This window comes from Moschus berezovskii, chromosome 20 (assembly GCF_049115385.1).
Source record: "Moschus berezovskii isolate FMDL1 chromosome 20, NW_MosBer_1.0, whole genome shotgun sequence".
Classification (NCBI taxonomy): Eukaryota; Metazoa; Chordata; class Mammalia; order Artiodactyla; family Moschidae; genus Moschus; species Moschus berezovskii.
In genome coordinates this window covers 67284316-67303398 of record NC_142479.1, presented here as the reverse complement: position 1 = coordinate 67303398, position 19083 = coordinate 67284316, and the positions used below count along the sequence as shown (strand labels likewise).

The following is a 19083-nucleotide window of genomic DNA, read 5'->3' as shown; positions in this document are numbered from 1 at the left end:
TCTGGACACAGCTTTTTTTTTAAATTGTTTCTAGGCAGTTCTCCTGGGTTTCTGACCAGCTCCTCTTAACAAGGCTGTGCTGTCGGCCCCAAGAGAACTGCGCTAGTCAGCAGGTTAGTTTGCTCTCTCCGCGGCTAATTGGCCTTCCCTGGTGGTGCTAGTGGTAAATAACCCGCCTGCCAATGCAGAAGACATAAGATACGCGGGTTCGATCCCTGGGTGGGGAAGATCCTCTGGAGGAGGTCGTGGCAACCCACTCCAGTATTCTTGCCTGGAGAATCCCATGGACAGAGGAGCTTGTCAGGCTACAGTCCTTAGGGTCACAGAGTTGGACATGACTGAAGCAACTTAGCCTGCACGCATGCATGCATTGCAACTCTTTACCCAAACACTGATCTGAAATTATAAAGTGTGTATGGGTGAGGGTCAGGGGTTATATGGGGAGGGAGTAGGAGGTGGGGAGGTGAGACTAATCTTCATTTTCCACATTATTGTCACCTTGGACCCTATCCTGGGGCACCCGCCCAGGTGCCTACTGAGCACTGCCCCACTGACCAGCCGCAAGAGAGGCCCGCGGCCCATAGGCGTGTGCGCATTTGCATATGGTGTGTGTTTCCCACAAGGTGGAGCAAGTATGTCTCTACCCCAATCATCTCTGCTGCTCTCTCCACCATTTGCCTGATTATTCTAGTTGTATCTAGATTCTAGTTTACCTTCACTTTTTGGGAGGAGGGGCTGCACCGTGTGACATGCAGGATTCCTAGTTCCCTGATCAGGGATCGAACCCACACCGTCTGCAGTGGAAGCGTAGTCTTAAACACTGGACCACCAGGAATGTCCCATACCTTCGCTTTTAAAGAGCCGAGGAGGGACTCCCCTGGTGGTTCAGTGGTTAAGACTCTGCACTTCCACTGCAGGAGGTGTGGGTTCCATCCTTGGTTGGGGAACTAAGATCTCGCATGCCATGCAGTGCTGCCAAAAATAAAGAGCTAATGAGCCATGGCTTTTCCTGCTTGCTGAAAGGCAGCAAGTCAAAGAACAAAGCGTACGTGCCTCCAAAAATGAGGGTTAAAAGAGGGGAAGCCTGCAGCCCTCCAGCATCCCCTCCGTAGCCATCTCCCTCCTGACTTCACAAAGCTGCCAGGACAGGCTGGGGCCCAGCCGTGAGGGCACCGTCTCCTCCACATCCTGCTCGACTATTGAGGTGATCCTCTTGTGTTTCACAGAAGCTGCCCCATGGGACCTCTTTCTTCTTTTTTCCCCCAGATGTCACAGTGACTGTGACAGAGTCACTGGGGTTCGTACATGTTGCAGAGGAACCTTCCCTTCGGGGGTGACCACCTTCCTCTGGGCATGCCTGCAGTACCCTGGGCCCATGGACCTGAAGGAGAAGCACGAGGTAGGCCGTGATGGTTGCCCTCCTGGGGACTGTGTGTGTTTCTGTTGGACTCTCCCGACCTGTTTTTGCCAGGGAGGTCCTCATGTGGGGGCTTGACACTGAAAGTGTGAGGTGGGGGTGTGGCTCTGGGGCTTGGAGCACGTGACCTGATCCCTCGACGGGGCCATTGATGGCCAGAACGCACAGACTCTGGGAGCTGGGGCTCAAGGGCAGAGGGTGGACCAGTGAACGTGGCCACGTGGGAGCCGGTTCCTGATCGGGGTTGGCTCCCAGCCAGTCTCCACTCCTTGCCCAGGGCTGTGTAATTTCTCTTGTTTGCTCTCTGCCGGGCTCTGCCCCAACCTGCCGAACCGTGTTGAGTATTGTCCAGCGCCCTCTCTCTGCTTAGGGAAGAGCTCCCCAGTCAGACTCCAGGCACAGCTGCCGAATCAGCTGGGGGTGAGCCCCCCTAGGGGTCCAGGCGGCGCCCCCCAGCCTGACTCGGGCACCCCCAGCCTCCACATACACTATCTTTACGCAGAGGTAGATTTGTCGTCGATCTGAGCACCCCTCTCCTGGGACGAAGATTGCGCTAAAGGGTGTCCTTCCATCTCTGCCTGGACCCCCATCACACATTCCTAGCAGGTCCCCCTGTCTCTGACCCTCTGTCTCCACTGGGTGGGCAGGGAAAGCTACCCCAAATGCAGAGCTGACGTTTTGTTGCTCCTGCTTAAAAGTCATCGTGTCTCCTGCCAAAACCTTTACTGTGGGGTCCAGAGCCCTCCACATGCCCACTTCTGCCCATTGGTCCAGCATCCCACACCTCCCCTGCCTTGGCCTTTACCAGGTAATTCTTTTTCTGGGGGGTGTGCTGAGCAGCCTCTGGGATCTTAGTTCCCCGAACAGGGATCAGATCTGTGCCCCCTGCTGTGGAAGCACAGAGTCCTAACCACTGGACTGCCAAGGAAGTCCCACCACTGGTAATTCTGAGCGCTTTAGAGTTTGGGTACACACTTCATGTTTAGGCTGTTACCTAATCCCCTCCTTCTACTTTTCCTGCCAGACTTCTACTTTTCTTTCATTCAAGATCTGGTTTAAGCATGGCCTTCTCCAGATCCTTCCTCATCCCTCCAGAGTCCCTTCTTCCAGCATTCACAGCCCCTCCACCGTCGTACTTGCCATGCCATGTTGACACCATCTGTCTGTCCCGCTTATCTCAGCGTCCCTGGCTCCTAGCATAGAGCCTGGCGTGTAGCAAGGGCTTAGTAAATATTTATTGACTTGAACTTACGATAGTGATCTTCCTGCCAAAGAGACCTTGGGAGGTCTGGGGAAGGAGCCGTGGGCCCACACACTGGGACCTGGCTGACTGCTGACATGTTCAGCTCCAGGGTTCACATGCCTCTGGATGGGCTGTGGAGCAGGCTCGGGGACCTGAGCTTAAGCAGGTGTGTTCAGCCTCCTGCTCACAGAGGCTTCCAGCTGCTGTGCAGGTTTCCGTCCTAGCAGGGATTGGCACGCAGGCAAAGCTCCACTTGTCCCACCCCCCAGCCTGGGTGCAAGGCTGCTGCGTACAGTTGCAAGGGCCGTGCACTGCTCAATTCCAGGGAGTGTCCTCCCTCCAAAGGTTACAATGTGGTGATGAGGTGGCCTGCCTGGGTGAGGTTGAATGTCCCCAAAACAGAGGACAGTATCTTCCTCTGGTTCCAGCCTGTGGCTGAAACATCCGTTACTATTGAATTAGGGAAACAGATTTCTGTGATCCAGGGGTTGGCTTCTCTCTCAAGCCCAAAGAACACTTGTGAACGCAGGCTGGATGCTTTTTGTTGGGGAGGGTTTTCTTCATCCTTTTCTTTTTCTTTCTGGATAGATGGTTTCCTGATCCAGAAAGCACCATCGCCACCATCATCAGCTGTATTCATGGAATGCTCCCTGTGGGTTGGTAGAGCTCTAGGCCCCGGGGGGATGGCCTTTGGCTTACAGAAACTCATAGACTAGTCAAGGAATTTATAGGGTAAGCAGCTCAGTAATAGATCTGATGACGGTTCTACCTGAGGTAACTTGTGAGTTGTGTAAATGTGGGCTTCTAAAGTGGATTCCTGGGGCCTCCAACGGGAGTGGGTGAGCTGACATGCTGGGAGTTGATCGCGAGGTTGCCCGTCGTTGCCTGGCAACCGTTTGGCTGTTGCCGGTGGATCCTTTGCATCTCTCCCTGCTCCTCTTTGCGACCTACCTGTCTTCAGTGTCCTCGGCAGGCACCCCTCTCCCGTCTTCAGCCCGTTGGCAGTGACGGTCTGGGTCCCTCCTTCTCAGATGCAGAAGTCCCCCTTTCACTTGCTGCAGCAGACAGTGTTGGAAAGGGGGGACTGTGCCGGGGGCTGTGGAGCCGCTGGCTTAGACCCTATGGGCTGTTGCACAGGAGAGACAGTGCTTGCTTAGTTGTGGTTCCCCCAGAGCAGTGTTTTTTTAGAAAGCTAAAGGGGAGTGTGCCCTGGGAGCCGTGGCTGGGGGTCCGGAGTCTCCTGGGCACTTTGCTGAAGCTGCTGCCCAACGTGGGAGTGACTGCCTCTGAAGCTGACCCCTCCTCCCCCGTCCTCTGGGAGACTTCCTGCCCTTAACCTCCGGATAGCCCAGGCCCTTCCTTTCCTATCCCCACTCAGCTCTGGGTTTGGCGGGGCCTGGGGTGGGCCCCCCCCAGGGAGTGGCACTGGAGAAGGGGGAAGGGAGAGGCTGGCTGCAGAGGAGATGGTGTCGTCTAGGAAGCAGAGCCCTGGAGAGACTCTCTCAGGCTCCAGCCGGTGCCTGGTTTTGGACCTGTTAGGCCATTTCCCCTCCACAGAGGTGTTCCCGCCCCAGCCTCAGGGCGGCCTGAAGGGAGGCAGAGAACTCTCCTGTCCACGCCCAGACTCTTTTGCTCCCGCATCACCCAGGGGGTCTGTTCTGACAGCTTCCTGTGGGTCAAACTCGGGGTCCCGGAGTGACGCCCAGGCCCGGAATGAAGTCCCAGGAGGTCCCCAGCCCCCCGTTTCTTCGGGGACAAGGCCCGGTGTCCCGTCCCAGCCACACCTGGGCAGGAGTATCCACATGCAGTCAGTGGACGGCTGCTGGCTGAGCTCTGCACTGGTGCTGATGAGTGGCTCTTGGAGCCCCTCCCAGGAAGGAGTTTGGTCTGTTGTTGGGATCCCCAGAGGCTTCCTTTCAGGGGCTCTTCCCTCTCCCTCTCCGGTCCCCCGGTTTCTGTCCTGCTGGAAGGCGCTGCTCCAGTTTTCTCACTTGTCAGCCCTGTCCCCTCCTCTAGGATGTGCTGCTATTAATAACTCTCAAGTCCCCCCTCCCCGCCTTCCTGCAGCCCTAACAGAGGAGAGGGCTGTGGTTGGCGGTTGGCGTGGCTCCATGCTGGAGTGTCAGGGATCCGGGGGACTTCCCCCAGTGGGGCCCCTCACCTCGCGCCCAGTGACACGGGCCCCAGGAAAGGGGTTGGGGCGGTGAGAGGCCAGGTCCTCCTTGATGCCGACAGCTGCCCTCGGGGCTGCAGGCCGACAGCAGCCATTTCTTGCCCAGCCTCTCTGGTGGGCGCCTCCCGAACCCTGGGCTGCTTGTCCCCCTCTGCTCACCCTGTGGTGCCTCCCCTGCTGAACGGGCCAAGCCCCTGACATCTGGCAGAGCCCCTGCCAGCTTCCCCCTCTCCACCCCTCCCTCCCCTCTCCCTCCCGCAACCGGCAGCCCGGTCTCCTCCTCCGCCTCCTCCCTCCCTCGATCTGCAGCGTGACCGGGAACAGGCTGAATTAATCAGCAGATTGAAGCTCCACTCCGCTGCTGCCACCGCTGCACCGGCTCCTCCTTGCTCACACGCGCTCCGGCTGTCTCCCCTGCCCTCCCTCGCCCTCTCCATATCCCCATCTCCTTCTCGCCCTCCCCGGGGGCAGTATTGGCAGCCCGGTAGCTGACTCGCTTGTGGCCCAGGCGCTGCCCCATGCTCTTTAAGCGGGCAGAGCTGTGGACGGCCCCTCAGGGCAAAGGCGGCAAAGTGAGTATGCCAGCTGGGCTTGACAGCCCCGTTCCGCCTGGCCGGCTTCCCCGCTTTGTGTTGGAGGCTTTGGGTTAACAGTGGGGTCGAAGGTGGAGGCTGGACCCGAGGCAGCCTGGATTACCAGGGAGCAAGGGAGTGAGGACCGTGGATGGACCTGGGAGTGGGAACCAGCAAGCCGGTGTGTGGAGCCGCCCACCCAGCCCCTGAGTCACCCAGGGTCATCCAGAGCGGGACCAGAGCCCGCGTTTCCCCGTGGGGCACCCTCTCACAGCATGCCAGGACCCGGGTCACCACACACAAGACTTGGATGCCAGCCCCTCCTCAGGTCCCTGAAGGAGCATCTCTCTCTGGACCACATGGGTCTTGAGACGGGAGCCCCCAGGGCTGGGAGGGGGAAAGGGTTTCTTCCTGGGCCTTGTCCGCAGGAGGTGAGGAAGAAGACGGTGAAAGTGCCCGGTCCGTATGAGGAAGAGGAGGGGGCGCCCCTGCTTAAGGTTTTGAATTGCTTGTCGGTGGAGTCGATTCGGGTCTGTCTGGCCCCACTCAGATAAGATTCATGGTGATGCTTGTCCTATATCCTGGAGGACAGTGGCCAAATCTCTGCTCCGGTGATTCCGACATCGTGGAGTCCAGCTTTGGGTCCCCTGCCCGCTGCACCCATGAAGGCCGTGACCCTGGGGACCTGGCAGAGGGTCAGCTGGTTCTGATTAGTGATTTTCTGCTGTGGCCGAGGCCAGTGCATCATCGGTCCGTGAACCTAGGGGACCTTGAGTCCACTTTTTCCTGAAATAGGTCGAATAGGAAGGAAGACGGCTGCTATGCTGAGGGACCCTCAGAGGAGTCCTGACTGGTCAGGGGGCGGGGCTGGGGGGCCTGAGGGCTTCTGCTTCTGGGCCACCTGAGAAGCCTGACCACGGTGGCACGGGCAGCCCAGGTGTACTGGCTCTTGAAGCCTCATTAGACTGACCCAGATGCTTAGCTCTGGGCCCTGGGGAGCGGATTCGGTTCTGGAGCAGCTTCCTTGGGGTTCTGATTGGACCAGACAGAGATCCGTCACCACCTGCTGCTCCCTGAACCCTTGGGCCTGACTTGTGTCCTCCTGTGGTGATGGGATGGAGACGGAGTGAGGGGTGTGATGGCAGCCCTCCTGAGCCCGCCCCTGCTGGGGCCTCGGGAGTGGAGGCCGAGCAGCTCAGAGTGGGACGTGGTTGCTTCTGCTCAGAAGACCTCTGTGTCGGGGAAGAAGCAGGTCCACCCCTCCCCTCTGGCGTGGAGACCTGGCTGCTCACCCCGGGGCCTCCTGGAGGTGCCTGGGGCGGGGAGGTGGCGCATCTGAGCATCTCTCTGGGACTGCTTCTCCTCGCCCTTCTTGGCCTTGGTGGATGGAGAGGAGCAGACCTCAGATGGAGTGTGTGTGACCTGGGTTCTTATCTCCCACACCAGCCCCAGCCTTGCACTGAACCTACTGTGGGTGGCCAGGCACACTGGGTGCCCAGCCTAACTCGGTGCTTTTGAGAAGGGCCGCCTTGAGCCCTTTCTCTCACCAGTTTGCTCCGCTTCAGTTCTCACACCTCGTGGGTGGAAAGCCTCGGAATAAGCAGAGAAGCAGTGGTTTTCCCCACACCCGGGCTCTCCTGCCGGAGACAGGGTTGCCATCAGGCCTCGTGTGCAGCCACAACAGTTGGATTTGCGGGCCGTGGAGGGTCGACTGGAGGGCGGTGTCAGGCCTTGGGGCCCCTGTGCGGGCAGGCGCTTTCCTCAGGAGGCATATAATTACAAGGGCTCATTTTCCCTCTGCTGTGTTGCCTTTAATCGCCAGTCTGGAGTGGGTGCTCCAAACCAGACACAACATGTGGGGGCCTGACTCACGGGGGCTTCGTGCTCACCTCCCGCTGCCCCGGGAGCTTCTGCCGCCCCCCCCCGGCCCCTCCTCCCACCCCTGGAGGGGAGCAGACTGCAAGTTCCAAGAACCTGGAGGCAGAGAAGGAGCTAAACGACCACTGGGTGGGGGCTCGGGGGGTTGTGTCCCAGAAATAAGGCAGCGGGTACAGGCCAGCCACAGGGCAGGCTGAGGGCAGTTGCTGAGTGTCCACGGTCTAAAGGCCCAGCCAGAGTAAGGCTGCGCCCCGGCTGCTCACTTAGCCTTCCCGAGCCTGGCTCCCGTTTTGGCCCGAGCAGCTCTCCGAGTGACCCCGCAGCCCCATCGGCTTTGTCGGCCCTTGCTTTCTCCCACCCTTTGGCGCACAGCCTGTCCGCCTCGGCCAGCCAGCCCTCCCCTGCCCGCAGGAGGTGTACTCACTGTAGTTTCTGGAGACCTGGCCTAGGCAAGTCCACCCTGGGAACTAACGCTCTCCGCTGGGGAAGGGAGCTCGGAGGGTTGAGCCCGGGGGAGGACGGGGCAGGGGGAGGACAGGTGGGCCGCCCAGACTCTCTTCTTCTGGGGTTTTCCGGGGATGAGAGGGGCAGGTGTCCCCCCCTGGGCCAACCCCTTGGCCCTGGGCAGGCCCCTGGTTGCCCTTTGCATTTCTCTTCCTCCTTCCTGCCCCTGGAGGCTTTCTTCCCTCCAGCCAGGAGTCTAGGTAGAGGTGCTGGCCTTACCTGGTACTCCTTTGTTCTGGACCATGGGCTCTCGGCCCGGATCCCTGCCAGAGGGAGGTGTTTACCCTTAAGGGGGTGCCAGCTCCCTGCCTGGAGGCTCATTTCTTCCTGAGCTGAAATAACCAGTTATTCCCTCTGGGAAGAGGCAGCTCTCATCTCATAATCCCCTAGAGCCTCTGTGGAGAGCAGGGATGCGGGGCATGGGGGTTCAAGCACAGGAGCTGGGAGGTCTTTGGGCGGGACCTGCTCTGGGGCCCGTCCTCACCCCTCAGGCCGAGAGAGCTGGCGACAGGCCCGCGGTGCCCGGTCCGCAGCCAGGGGATGCCACCCCAGGCCATCCACCCCTAGTGGTGGAGATGTGTATCTGGTGAGGGGCCAGGCTGCCGCGGAGTTGGGGGGGATGTGGAGACCCGCAGGGAGGGGGAAATCCAGAAACGTTAGTGGACAGAGCCAGGGCAGGACCCCGGGGGAAGGAGAAGAGAGGCAGGGCTGTGAACCCGGGCAGCGGGGCCCCACTGGCTTAGAGATGCTTGGCCAGGACCCAGTGGATAAACCCAGGCCCTTTCTTGGTGCCCCAGGGCTAGGGCTTCCCTCTCCTTGCTCAGGAACTTTCCCTGGAGAAAGCCCACATTCGAGCTCGTCAGGTGGCCCTGGGAAAGACTCACTCCTCCTCCAGGCCCTGCCTTTCCTGGGGGCCTTCTTTTCCCCTGAATCCCCAGCTGGCGATCTGTGCCTCAGATCCACCCAGGGTGGGCCTCACCTCCAGAAGTGTTGATTGGGTAGGTCTGGGTGGGGACCTGGACTTGCACGTTTGTAAAAGCTCTAGGCAGTTCTGCTGCAGGTCCTGGGTTGGGCTTCCCAGGGGGCGCTAGTGGTAAAGAACCTGCCTGCCAATACAGGAGACGCAAGAGATGCGGGTTCTATCCCTGGGCTGGGAAGATCCCCAGGAATGAAAATGGCAGCCCACTCCAGTGTTCTTGCCTGGAGAACTCCACGGACAGAGGAGCGCGGTGGGCTGCAGTCCATCAGGTCACAAAGGGTCAGACACACCAAGTGGCTGAACATTTTTGACAACCCTGATTAAGGCGTCCTTGATACCAGTGAAGCTACATGTGCGTTCATTCATTCAGCAAGTATTCATTGAGCCACCGCCCTGTGCCTGGTGGGAGAGTATAGACATGGAAGAATTCAGCACCTGTGTTCAAGGAACTGGCTGGCTGGCTGGTGGGGGAGCCAGACAGGTAAACCTATGATGGCAGTGCTCCGCGGTGCCGCCTGTGAGCCAGGTTGCCCTGGGGTGCCGTTGGAATACAAGCCTCCCCCCAGTACATGCAGCCCTGGGTTTTGGGAAAATTTCCCAGAGCCGGTGGTGGTTGAGCCGAGTCTCGGAGGAGAAGTAAAGAGTTGTCTGGGGCAGGGAGTGTGTTGTTGGCTAGGAAAATACAGGAAGATGCTGGCACATGAGCTCAGGGAGCTGGGCACGCAGCAGGAACAGCAGAAGAGGAGGCTGGAGAAGATCCCAGACCATGCTTAGGAGTCTGGGCTGGATTTTAAAGGGAAACAGGGCCAGTTGATCAGATGCGTGCTCCCTGGCTGGGATAGAAAGTAGGGACTGGGAGGTGGGAAGGGGAGGCAGGGGTTGAGGGGAGGGGCTGAAATGCCTGGGGGAGGTGGTAACTGCAAGTTGCTGGCTCTGGTGGGGAGCGCTGGGCAGCAACTTTGGCGTTTCGGACGTGTCGACTCACAGATACCTACGAAAGAGCTGTGGATCCGTTCAGAAACAAGTCAGAATTTAGGACACTGGTCAGGCTAGAGGTCAGATTTAGGAGTTGGAAGCTTATTGCTGGCAGGTGAATCCCTGTGGCTGATGTTGCCCTGGAAGCGTACAGAGTGTTGTGGAGATGTCATAGGAGGGACTGCAGGGTAGGTGGACAAGACAGAGGAGGAGAAAAGCCCAGGAAAGGGGGTCTCGATAGCAGAGGTCAGTCTGTGGGGCCACAGAGGAGAATGTGCCACCAACCACCCCGTCCGTGCCTCGGTCCACCCACCCTCCGTGAGCAGGCATGCGGGGTGCGGTCAGCACAGGCCCTTTTCCGGGAGCGGCTGCCTTTGGCTGAGGTTGTGCTCTTCCTGCCGTCAGTGTTACAGTTCAGTTCAGTTGAGTTCAGTCGCTCAGTCGTGTCCGACTCTCCACGACCCCATGAATCACAGCACGCCAGGCCTCCCTGTCCATCACCAACTCCCGAAGTTCACTCAAACTCATGTCCACAGAGTCGGTGATGCCATCCAGCCATCTCATTCTCTGTCGACCCCTTCTCCTCCCGCCCCCAACCTTTCCCAGCATCAGAGTCTTTTCCAGTGAAGTTTCCCTTTAATGAACTGTTGGTAACAGAAGTCGATGGGGTTTTTCTTCTTCACAGTTTTACTAAGGAGAACTTCAAGCTAGTACCTCTAGGTTAGTTCTCTTCTCCCCACTTAGAAAGCGAAAGTCGCTCAGTCGTGTCCGACTCTTTGCAACCCCACGGACTGTTCAGTCCACGGAATTCTCCAGTCGAGAATACCAGAGTGGGTAGCCTTTCCCTTCTCCAGGGGATCTTCCCGACCCAGGGATCGAACCCAGGTCTCCTGCGTTGCAGGCAGATTCTTTACCAGCTGAGCCACCAGGGAAGCCCCTCACACTTAAACAATCCACATTTTCCAGCTGGAGAACTAGGAAAGATGGCCCCAGTGCAGGAAGGGGAGCTGGGCAGTGAGCACGGCCCAAGTGGTACTGGGATGCTGATGGCGGTGGGTTGGGAGTTGAGTGAAAGGAGAGTCAGAAGACGCTGCGCCTAGAAAGGTGTGTTTCTTGTCCTGTTTTATTTTACTTTTTGGCTGCGCCGGGTGGCCTACGGGATCTTAGTTTCCCCAACCAGGGGTCAAGCCTGTGCCGTCTCCTTTGGGAGCGTGGTGTTCTAACCTCTGGACCGCCAGGGAAATCCCTCTAGTTTTGTGTTAAACTGGGCTTTTAAGAGCAGGGGACTGTGTCCCTAAACATCTTTTAGTTTGGTGGGGAACATGCTCATGACCCCCTACCGCTTGCCAGGGGCTAGTGAAGGGAAGGGATGGTGAGGCCTTGGGAGGAAGGAGGAAGGTTCTGGGGAGGCGGGAGGGGAGGGGGCCAGGGCCTCCTGTGGGATGCTGAGTGCCACCCCCTCTCCCCTCCAGGGCGAGCCGCCCTTGGCCCTGGGCCTGTCCACCCGGAAGGCCCTCAGCATTCTGAAGGAGCAGCTGGAGGCAGTGCTGGACGGTCACCTGAAGGAGCGGAAGAAATGTCTCACGTGGAAGGTGACACGTCCTCCCGGGAGTCCAGAGAGTAGCTGGTGTCCTGGTCTGTGCGCGGGCCGGAAAGGAATTTCCAGACATGAGGCAGAATGAGAGGAGAAGAAAGTTTTCTAGAGTGGGAGCCGCGGTTAGCACAGTGGGCCGGCTCGAGGGAGAGCTGAACCCTTTCAAAGGCTGGCAGCGAATTTTTATAGCCTCAAGACAGAAAATTCCTACTGGAATGATGGCATTAGGTGATGGGATGCCATAGAGCTGATAATAGGGTGGGTATTTGACCTAATACGGGATCAGGGGACTGGCCAGTTTAGATCCGGAGGCTCACAGCAACAGTTGCTATGGGGCTTGGTCAGTTCCAGAGATTTTGATCCTGTGAGTCTGGTTCAGGGCTCCACACCTGTGGCCGTAGTATAGGTCTCCACAGTTGGGGTGACGGAAAAGCTCTGGAGGCCCATTCTCAGGTCTGGGACTCACCCTGTCCTGGGCAGCATGACCCGACCAAGGCATCCCTAAAAATCAGAAAGGAGTCAGGATTCCTTTCAGAGTGACGTCTGACCCCCAGCCGGGACTGAAGCAAGATGACAGAGGCAGCCACGGAGGGGGGCGGGATCAGGTGGGCTGGGGAGGAAGGCAGTCAGATCCTAGCAGGTCAGAGAGTCCCGGCCCCTTCCTGCCCCCTTCTTGTCCCCCGGCCTCTCACTCCCCGGCCCCTCCCCACCAGGAGATGTGGAGAAGCAGCTTCCTGTACCACGGGAACCGCTGCTCCTGTTTCCACTGGCCGGGCGCCTCGCTCATGCTTCTGGCTGTGCTCCTGCTGCTGGCTTGCTGCGGGGGCCAGCCGGCCGGCAGGTACATGGCCCATGGCCCTGGGGGGGTAGGGGGGCTTCTTCCCACCTCTCGCAGCGCAGGGTCTGGGCTTGTCCGTCTCCTGCCCCCGTACCCACCCGGGGAGACAGGGAACTGCCCCCCGCAGTCAGAGCCTGGGTCACGTGAGAATCTGCTTGGCCAGCTGCTGTCAGAAGCAGAAGGGAGTGGGGAGGGCAGTGTGGGGCCCTGGGTTGGCTGGGCTGCAGAGCCCCCCAACCCCCAGGACCCCCAGGACGCCCTCCCCTCTCACTGCCAGCCGCGGGGTGGAGCTGGTGAACGCCTCGGCACTCTTCCTCCTGCTGCTCCTCAACCTCGTCCTCATTGGGCGCCAAGATCGGCTGAAGCGTCGGGAGGTAGAACGGAGACTGCGGGGCGTCATTGACCAAATCCAAGGTGAGGCCAGGCGAGGCGCAGACCTGCAGAGGGGCAGGTGCTAGAATGAGTGGCACGGGTTGACGCAGGCCTTCTGGGGAAACGAGCGGAGCAGACCTGGCTCCTGAGGTGTGTGCTGGATCCGGCTGGTGTGTGTGGAGCTCCGGGTGAGGCTATGTACCTCTTTCCACCCTCATCAGATGCCCTCAGGGATGGCAAGGAGGTCAAGTGGCCAGATGCCATGTATCCAGACCTCCACATGCCCTTTGCACCATCCTGGTCTCTGCACTGGGCCTATAGAGATGGACATCTCGTCAACCTGCCGGTTAGCCTGCTGGTAGAAGGAGACATCATAGCTCTGAGGCCGGGCCAGGAATCCTTTGCTTCCCTGCGGGGCATCAAGGTAGCTGGGGGCTCCTCTCCTTCCCTGGAAATGCTGTGGGAATGTCCACCAGCAGTGGTGGGAGGGTCCCAGGGCTTAATCCTGACACTTGCTGCCCAGCTCGCAGGTTTCCTGGCAAGCGCTCTAGGAAAAATGGAGAGAAGCTGGAATATCTTTCTGTTTGTCATGTTCTTCCTTCCCTGTGATCCTCAAGTTACTAGGAAACCCCGTCCCCCAGGCTCCCCCCACCCCACCCCAGGTGACTCCTTGCTCACTGATGGTCCTTAACCTGGTGAGATGTCTCTGCTTCACTGGAACGGTCAAGGAAGAGTGGCTTCCCTGGAACCCATTGATTACCCTCCCCCTGCTCCCCTTCATCTCTGGCAGGACGACGAGCACATCGTCTTGGAGCCGGGAGACCTGTTCCCCCCTTTCTCGCCACCCCCATCCCCCCGGGGAGAAGTGAAGAAAGGGCCGCAGAACCCCCAGCAGCACCGGCTCTTCCGTGTCCTCGAGACCCCCGTGATCGACAACATCAGGTGGGGGCGCTGCGCTGTCCCCCAGGCTCTCCCCCTAGAACCTCCCCCCGTGAGCCATGAGCCGGCGATGGCGACAGGAAGGAGCCTGGTTTGTACCCAAGCCCCTTAGAGCAGGCATCTATGGGGCCTTCGCTTTAGCTTCTTGTGAGGATTCTTTTGTTTCCTCTCCAGTTTGTTTGATTGGCTGTGTCAGGTCTTAGTTGTGGCTTGCAGGCCCCGTCCAGGGATCAAACCCTCGTCCTCTGCACTGCAGGGCGGGTTGTTAAGGAAGCCCCTTTCGTGAGAATTCTTCGACTGGGTGATTGACCCCCCCTCAGTCTGGACTCTGAGGGGATAGCTTCAGAGGTGGCCATGGGCCACAGCGGCCAGGAGGCCATTCTTCCGGGGCCAGGGCCTGGGAGGGGAGCAGGAACTGTAGGACCCAGGCTCGCCCGAGTGTAGGACCATCTCTTCCTGCAGGTGGTGCCTGGACATGGCCCTGTCCCGCCCGGTGACCGCTCTGGACAACGAGAGGTTCACGGTGCAGTCGGTGATGCTGCGCTACGCGGTGCCCGTCGTCCTGGTGTGTGCGGCCGGGCCGCGGCGGGGGCAGACGGGAGGGTCCCGGTGTGAGCCGGCCAGTGCCGGGGGCGGGGGGGTGTGAGTGGCAGAAGATGGGGCACCTCAGAGCCTGGGTCCCCCCTGGAGTCAGGGGAGTTAAGGCAACGTCTCTCCTGCCCCCAACAGGCCAGCTTCCTCATCACCAACGCCCTGCGCTTCATGCTGAATGCCCCAGGCGTCACCACCTGGCAGTACACTCTCCTCCAGCTGCAGGTAAGACCGCCCACCCTCTTCTTCCCCAGAGACTGGGGCCCTGACTGCCCCTCCCACCGCCAGCCCAGGGGCTCCCAGACTGCCGTTTGGAGCGCCTGCTTTCCTTCCCCGCTTCCCGCCCGCTGCCCCCAGCGGTCCTTGTTACTCAGGGAGGGCCCCAGGGCTGGGGAGGGGGCAGCCCTGCCCTCCCTCCCTTTTCTCTCCACTCTCGGGAGCTTCAGTGGTGCTTGCTCTTTCCCAGGTGAATGGCGTCCTGCCCATCCTCCCCCTGCTCTTCCCGGTCCTGTGGGTCCTGGCAACTGCCTGTGGAGAAGCCCGCGTCCTGGCCCAGATGAGCAAGGCCTCCCCCAGCTCCCTGGTCAGTTGTTCCCAGGCCTCGGGGAGGGCGTGCGGGGCAGTGCAGAAAGAGCCAAAGGCAGGAGCAGAGAGACAGAGGGGGCTGTGCCCCCAGCAAAGAGGGCAGAAGGGCAGCCACCCCACCTCCTGCCCTGCCGGCCAGCACACGGCCGGCCCTGGGCAGCTCTCCAAGGGCTCCGCCCTCTCTAGGCAGCAGGGTCTCCAGACTAGGCCCTGGGGACAGCCAGGCATCCACCCACCCTTGCTCTCAGCAGACAGGGGTTCTGGGGCTTCCCGGTGTCCTTCACCAAGAGGTGCGAGGCCCCCACCCGCTAGCTCTGAGGCCTGCTGTAGGGTGGCAGTTTCCTCCCCAAGTCTCATGCCCTCTTCTCTGTGCAGCTGGCCAAGTTCTCGGAGGACACTCTCAGCAGCTACACGGAAGCCGTGTCTTCTCAGGTACCCTCGCCTGAATGGATGCTGGCCCTAGACCCCCAGCCCGAGCTCCCCCAGGCCCCTTCTGGAGCCCCTGGGTGCCCCTGTATTATGGCCTTGAGCCTCCCTCTCAGAGCTCCTCTGGCTCCCCATCCCATGTGGGTCACTGCTGGGGGGGCACACGCTCCCCCCGGACCATTTCCTCTGTCGGTCCCCAAGGGCATCTCCAGGGAAATGTGGCTGAGTGCCTTGTCTCTGCCCCCAGGAGATGCTGCGCTGCATTTGGGGCCACTTCCTGCGGGTGATCCAGGGGACGTCACCCACACTGAGCCACAGCTCCAGCCTGCTGCACAGCCTGGGTTCCGTCACGGTGAGGGCGGCCCCCTGGGAGGACCCTGCCTCGGCAGGTGGCTCTCCGGAGTGGCCCTGGCAGCCTGGGGAACGCCACACCTCCTTCCCGGTCGCCATCTCCCCCTGCAGGTCCTGTGCTGTGTGGACAAACAGGGGATCCTGTCGTGGCCCAACCCCAGCCCAGAGACCGTGCTGTTCTTCAGCGGGAAGGTGGAGCCCCCACACAGTAGCCACGAGGATCTCACGGATGACCTGTCCACCCGCTCCTTCTGCCATCCCGAGGTGGAGGAGGAGGTGCGGCCTGGGCCGGTCTGGCAGCCTCTGGTGGGGCGAGACAAGGCGGGAGGAGGAGGAGGGCTCCAGGCTTCAGGAGCTGCCATCGAGTTGGGGCCCCAGGGGGCCGTAACGGTCTGGTCTCCTGGCCCGAGGCAATGTCAGGACTGGGGTCCGAGGCCTGTACTCCTTGTTCTCCCCAGCCCCACGAACACGACGCCCTCCTGGCCGGCTCCCTGAATGCTCCCCTGCACCTTTCCAATGAGCAGGAGCGCAGCAGCAACTGGCCGGGCGACGTTCCCAAGGCGCCCGAGCCGCACCCTTACCACCGGACACACGGCCGCAGCAAACACCTATCTGGCTCCAGCGTGAGCTTCAGCAGGGACACCGAGGGCGGCGAGAACGACGACCCCGGCAAGGTGAGGGGGCCCAGGGGGCGGCCACCGTGTCCGTCGTGGGGCACCCTGGCCTCTTCTGCTGGGGGCGCTGCACAGGTGCCACCCAGCCCGGATGGGTGGAGCCCGGGGGGCTCAGACACCCTGGCCCCTGTTCTCGGCTCTGGAGGCCTCCTGCCTGGTTTGCCCGCAAAGTAGGCCCCTCCCCTTTTTCTGGGTTTGGTCGACGGTGGTAATTGGTTGGGGCAAGACCCTTCCTCTCGATCGCAGCCTTCAAGAGACGGAAAGCCAGTAGTTCCCTCTAAAGATATTTCCCCTGGCTGAGAGACCGGCTTCATTGGTTCTTGCCCAGTCTGGACAGCCTCCTCTGAGCTGGTGACAGTGTTGCTGGGCACAGATTCTAGAAGCCCCTGGAGCCAGGAAGGGTGGAGGGGTTTGGTGAGGCCCGGGAGAGTGTGAGCAGGAGCACGCCCTGCTGGGAGGGGGTGCCTTCTCTTGGGGTCACTGCCCGTACCACCCCCCTAACTTCAGGCTAAGCTCCCCACCTTCCCCTCCTCCTTTCCTCCAGACCCAGCACGGGCCAGAGGGCGAGCCCTACGAAGCCGAGGACTTCGTGTGTGACTACCACCTGGAGATGCTCAGCCTGTCCCAGGACCAGCAGAACCCCTCCTGCATCCAGTTTGATGACTCCAACTGGCAGCTGCACCTCACCTCGCTCAAGCCGCTGGGCCTCAACGTGCTGCTGAACCTGTGCGATGCCAGCGTCACCGAGCGGCTCTGCCGGTTCTCAGACCACCTGTGCAACGTCGCCCTGCAGGAGAGCCGCAGCGCCGTGCTGCCCGTGCGTGTGCCCTGGGGCCTCTGCGAGCTTGCCCGCCTCATTGGTACGCCGCCTGGTGACTCTTCCCAGGGGCTGGGCCACCAGCTCCAAACACACCGGGGCCAGGTGTGGCCTCTGTCAAGAGCACCAGCATCCCTTTGAGCTTCCGATCAGCCCCTTTATCTGCATGTTATCTGTTTATTCATCCATCGACCCATCCCGCAGGCTTCACTCCCGGGGCCAAGGAGCTCTTCAAGCAGGGGAACCACCTCGCACTCTACCGTCTCCCCAGCACCGAGACCATGAAGGAGACCTCGCTGGGGAGGCTGTCGTGCGTCACCAAGCGGCGGCCCCCGCTCAGCCACATGATCAGCCTCTTCATCAAGGACACCACCACCAGTGAGCCTCCCGGGGCTCTCTCCAGGGTGCTTTCTCCCTCGGGAGCATTAGCTCCTCCCCGAGACCTCACACGTGGCAGAGATGGGCTTTGGGGACGGGGGCTGGGACAGTGGACGCCGCGAGTCGTGGGACTGTCTGGAGGACCGGCGGCCTCGTGCCCATGTTATGCACTCAGAGACCTTGCTGATAGGCTTGCCGCCGTGACCCCTGGGGATTCCATGGCCCGCCCCCCACCCGGGGGCTCCTTTTAGCATCCTTCTCAGGGGTGGCGGTGTCCTCGGAGGTCAGCGGGAGGGGTGGGTGGCTTGGGGCACTCAGGGCTTGGTCCTCCATTGCCCTCAGGCACAGAGCAGATGCTGTCCCACGGCACGGCCGACGTGGTCTTGGAGGCCTGCACAGACTTCTGGGACGGAGCTGACATCTACCCTCTTTCGGGTTCTGACAGGTAGGTGAGGAGGCACGTGGCCGGTGGTGAGAACCGTTGGCTCTGACTGGGTACCCAGAGGTCGGGATACCCTGAGACCACTCACCTCACTTCCACCCTGCTTCCCCGGCAGAAAGAAAGTGCTGGATTTCTACCAGCGAGCCTGTCTGTCTGGTTACTGCTCTGCCTTCGCCTACAAGCCCATGAGCTGTGCCCTGTCCTCCCAGCTCAATGGCAAGTGCATCGAGCTGGTGCAGGCGCCTGGCCAGAACAGCATCTTCACCATGTGCGAGCTGCCCAGCACCATTCCCATCAAGCTGAGCGCCCGCCGCGGCAGCTGGAGCTCAGACGGTACTGTGGACCCCGTCCCTGGGGGCCGGGGGCCGGGAGAGCTTGCAGGGACCTGGATAAGAGCCTAGCAGAGGGGAGAGCAGGCAGCACTAGACCTGGAACACCTTGGTGGCTCCCTGTCTGGTGATGTGGGCAGGCTCCTTAGTGCCATCTGTAAACTGGTGCATCCTGTGCCCTGCTCACGGTTCGTGGTACTGCTCCAGCTGGGTGACATATAGAAAAGCGCTTTCTCGAAAGAAAAAAAAAAAGAAAAGCGCTTTCTCTGAAGGTTATAAAGCAGTAGCGTGTATAGAGCCTTAGCCTGATTGGAATCAGACAAAAGACCCGGTTGCAAACACTGCTACATCAGAGGGATTCAGAGCTCCACGCACCCCTCCCCTCTCCGTCAGACACACAGCCTTCCGGGGTCTCGTGACCCAAGAGCCCGTGAACTGAAGACAAGGCTGAGGGTGGGGTGGGGTGGGGTGGGGTGGGGCCGGGCCCGCCCCCTGGCCCTGGACCAGGGGTGGTCACCTGACTGATGAGTACCTTTCCTTGTCTCTCCCCCACCATCCCCGTCCGCCCCCGTGTCTGTCGGCTCCTTTTCTGTCTTGGTTATACATGTGTGTGGTCCCCTGGGGCCGTGTGCTCATTGATCTGGGCGTGGCGCCCGCGTGTGTGGCCCCGGGCTGCCTCCTGGAACCCGCCGGCTCCTGGGTGTCCTGGCCGGGCTCTGCACCTGGTGCCTCATGAAGAAGGGATCGGGGAGGTACTGGAGAAGGAAGACTGCATGCAGGCCCTGAGCGGCCAGATCTTCATGGGCATGGTGTCCTCCCAGTACCAGGCCCGCCTGGACATCGTGCGCCTCATCGACGGGCTGGTCAACGCCTGTATCCGCTTCGTCTACTTCTCGTTGGAGGATGAGCTCAAAAGCAAGGTGGGGGAGCCACTGACCCCTCTGCTCCCACTGCCCCTTTCCCCACGGCCTCTGGGGCCCCTCTGGTCAGCGCCATCTGCCTGGTG

At 60.6% G+C, this 19083-nt stretch overlaps 1 protein-coding gene across 7 annotated transcripts in view; it reads left to right on the top strand.

Annotated features, from left to right (window-relative positions):
* Window positions 1–19083, top strand: part of TMEM94 (transmembrane protein 94) — a 35979-nt gene that overhangs the window by 11599 nt on the left and 5297 nt on the right. For 2 of the 7 annotated variants that reach the window (XM_088829344.1, XM_055408601.2), the window contains exons 2-19: window positions 1267–1399; window positions 11214–11333; window positions 12049–12176; window positions 12451–12587; window positions 12767–12969; window positions 13336–13487; window positions 13947–14049; window positions 14214–14300; window positions 14542–14658; window positions 15036–15092; window positions 15334–15438; window positions 15549–15713; window positions 15896–16111; window positions 16656–16971; window positions 17133–17306; window positions 17649–17751; window positions 17864–18081; window positions 18819–18997. In XM_088829344.1, the coding sequence (XP_088685470.1) occupies window positions 1376–1399; window positions 11214–11333; window positions 12049–12176; window positions 12451–12587; window positions 12767–12969; window positions 13336–13487; window positions 13947–14049; window positions 14214–14300; window positions 14542–14658; window positions 15036–15092; window positions 15334–15438; window positions 15549–15713; window positions 15896–16111; window positions 16656–16971; window positions 17133–17306; window positions 17649–17751; window positions 17864–18081; window positions 18819–18997 (2604 nt within the window). In that variant the 5' untranslated portion in view covers window positions 1267–1375. Of the gene's footprint in view, window positions 1–34; window positions 114–1266; window positions 1400–5336; window positions 5406–11213; window positions 11334–12048; window positions 12177–12450; window positions 12588–12766; window positions 12970–13335; window positions 13488–13946; window positions 14050–14213; window positions 14301–14541; window positions 14659–15035; window positions 15093–15333; window positions 15439–15548; window positions 15714–15895; window positions 16112–16655; window positions 16972–17132; window positions 17307–17648; window positions 17752–17863; window positions 18082–18815; window positions 18998–19083 lie in introns of those variants that run through there. The other 5 variants (XM_088829343.1, XM_055408600.2, XM_088829341.1 and 2 more) reach the window with 4 other exon arrangements.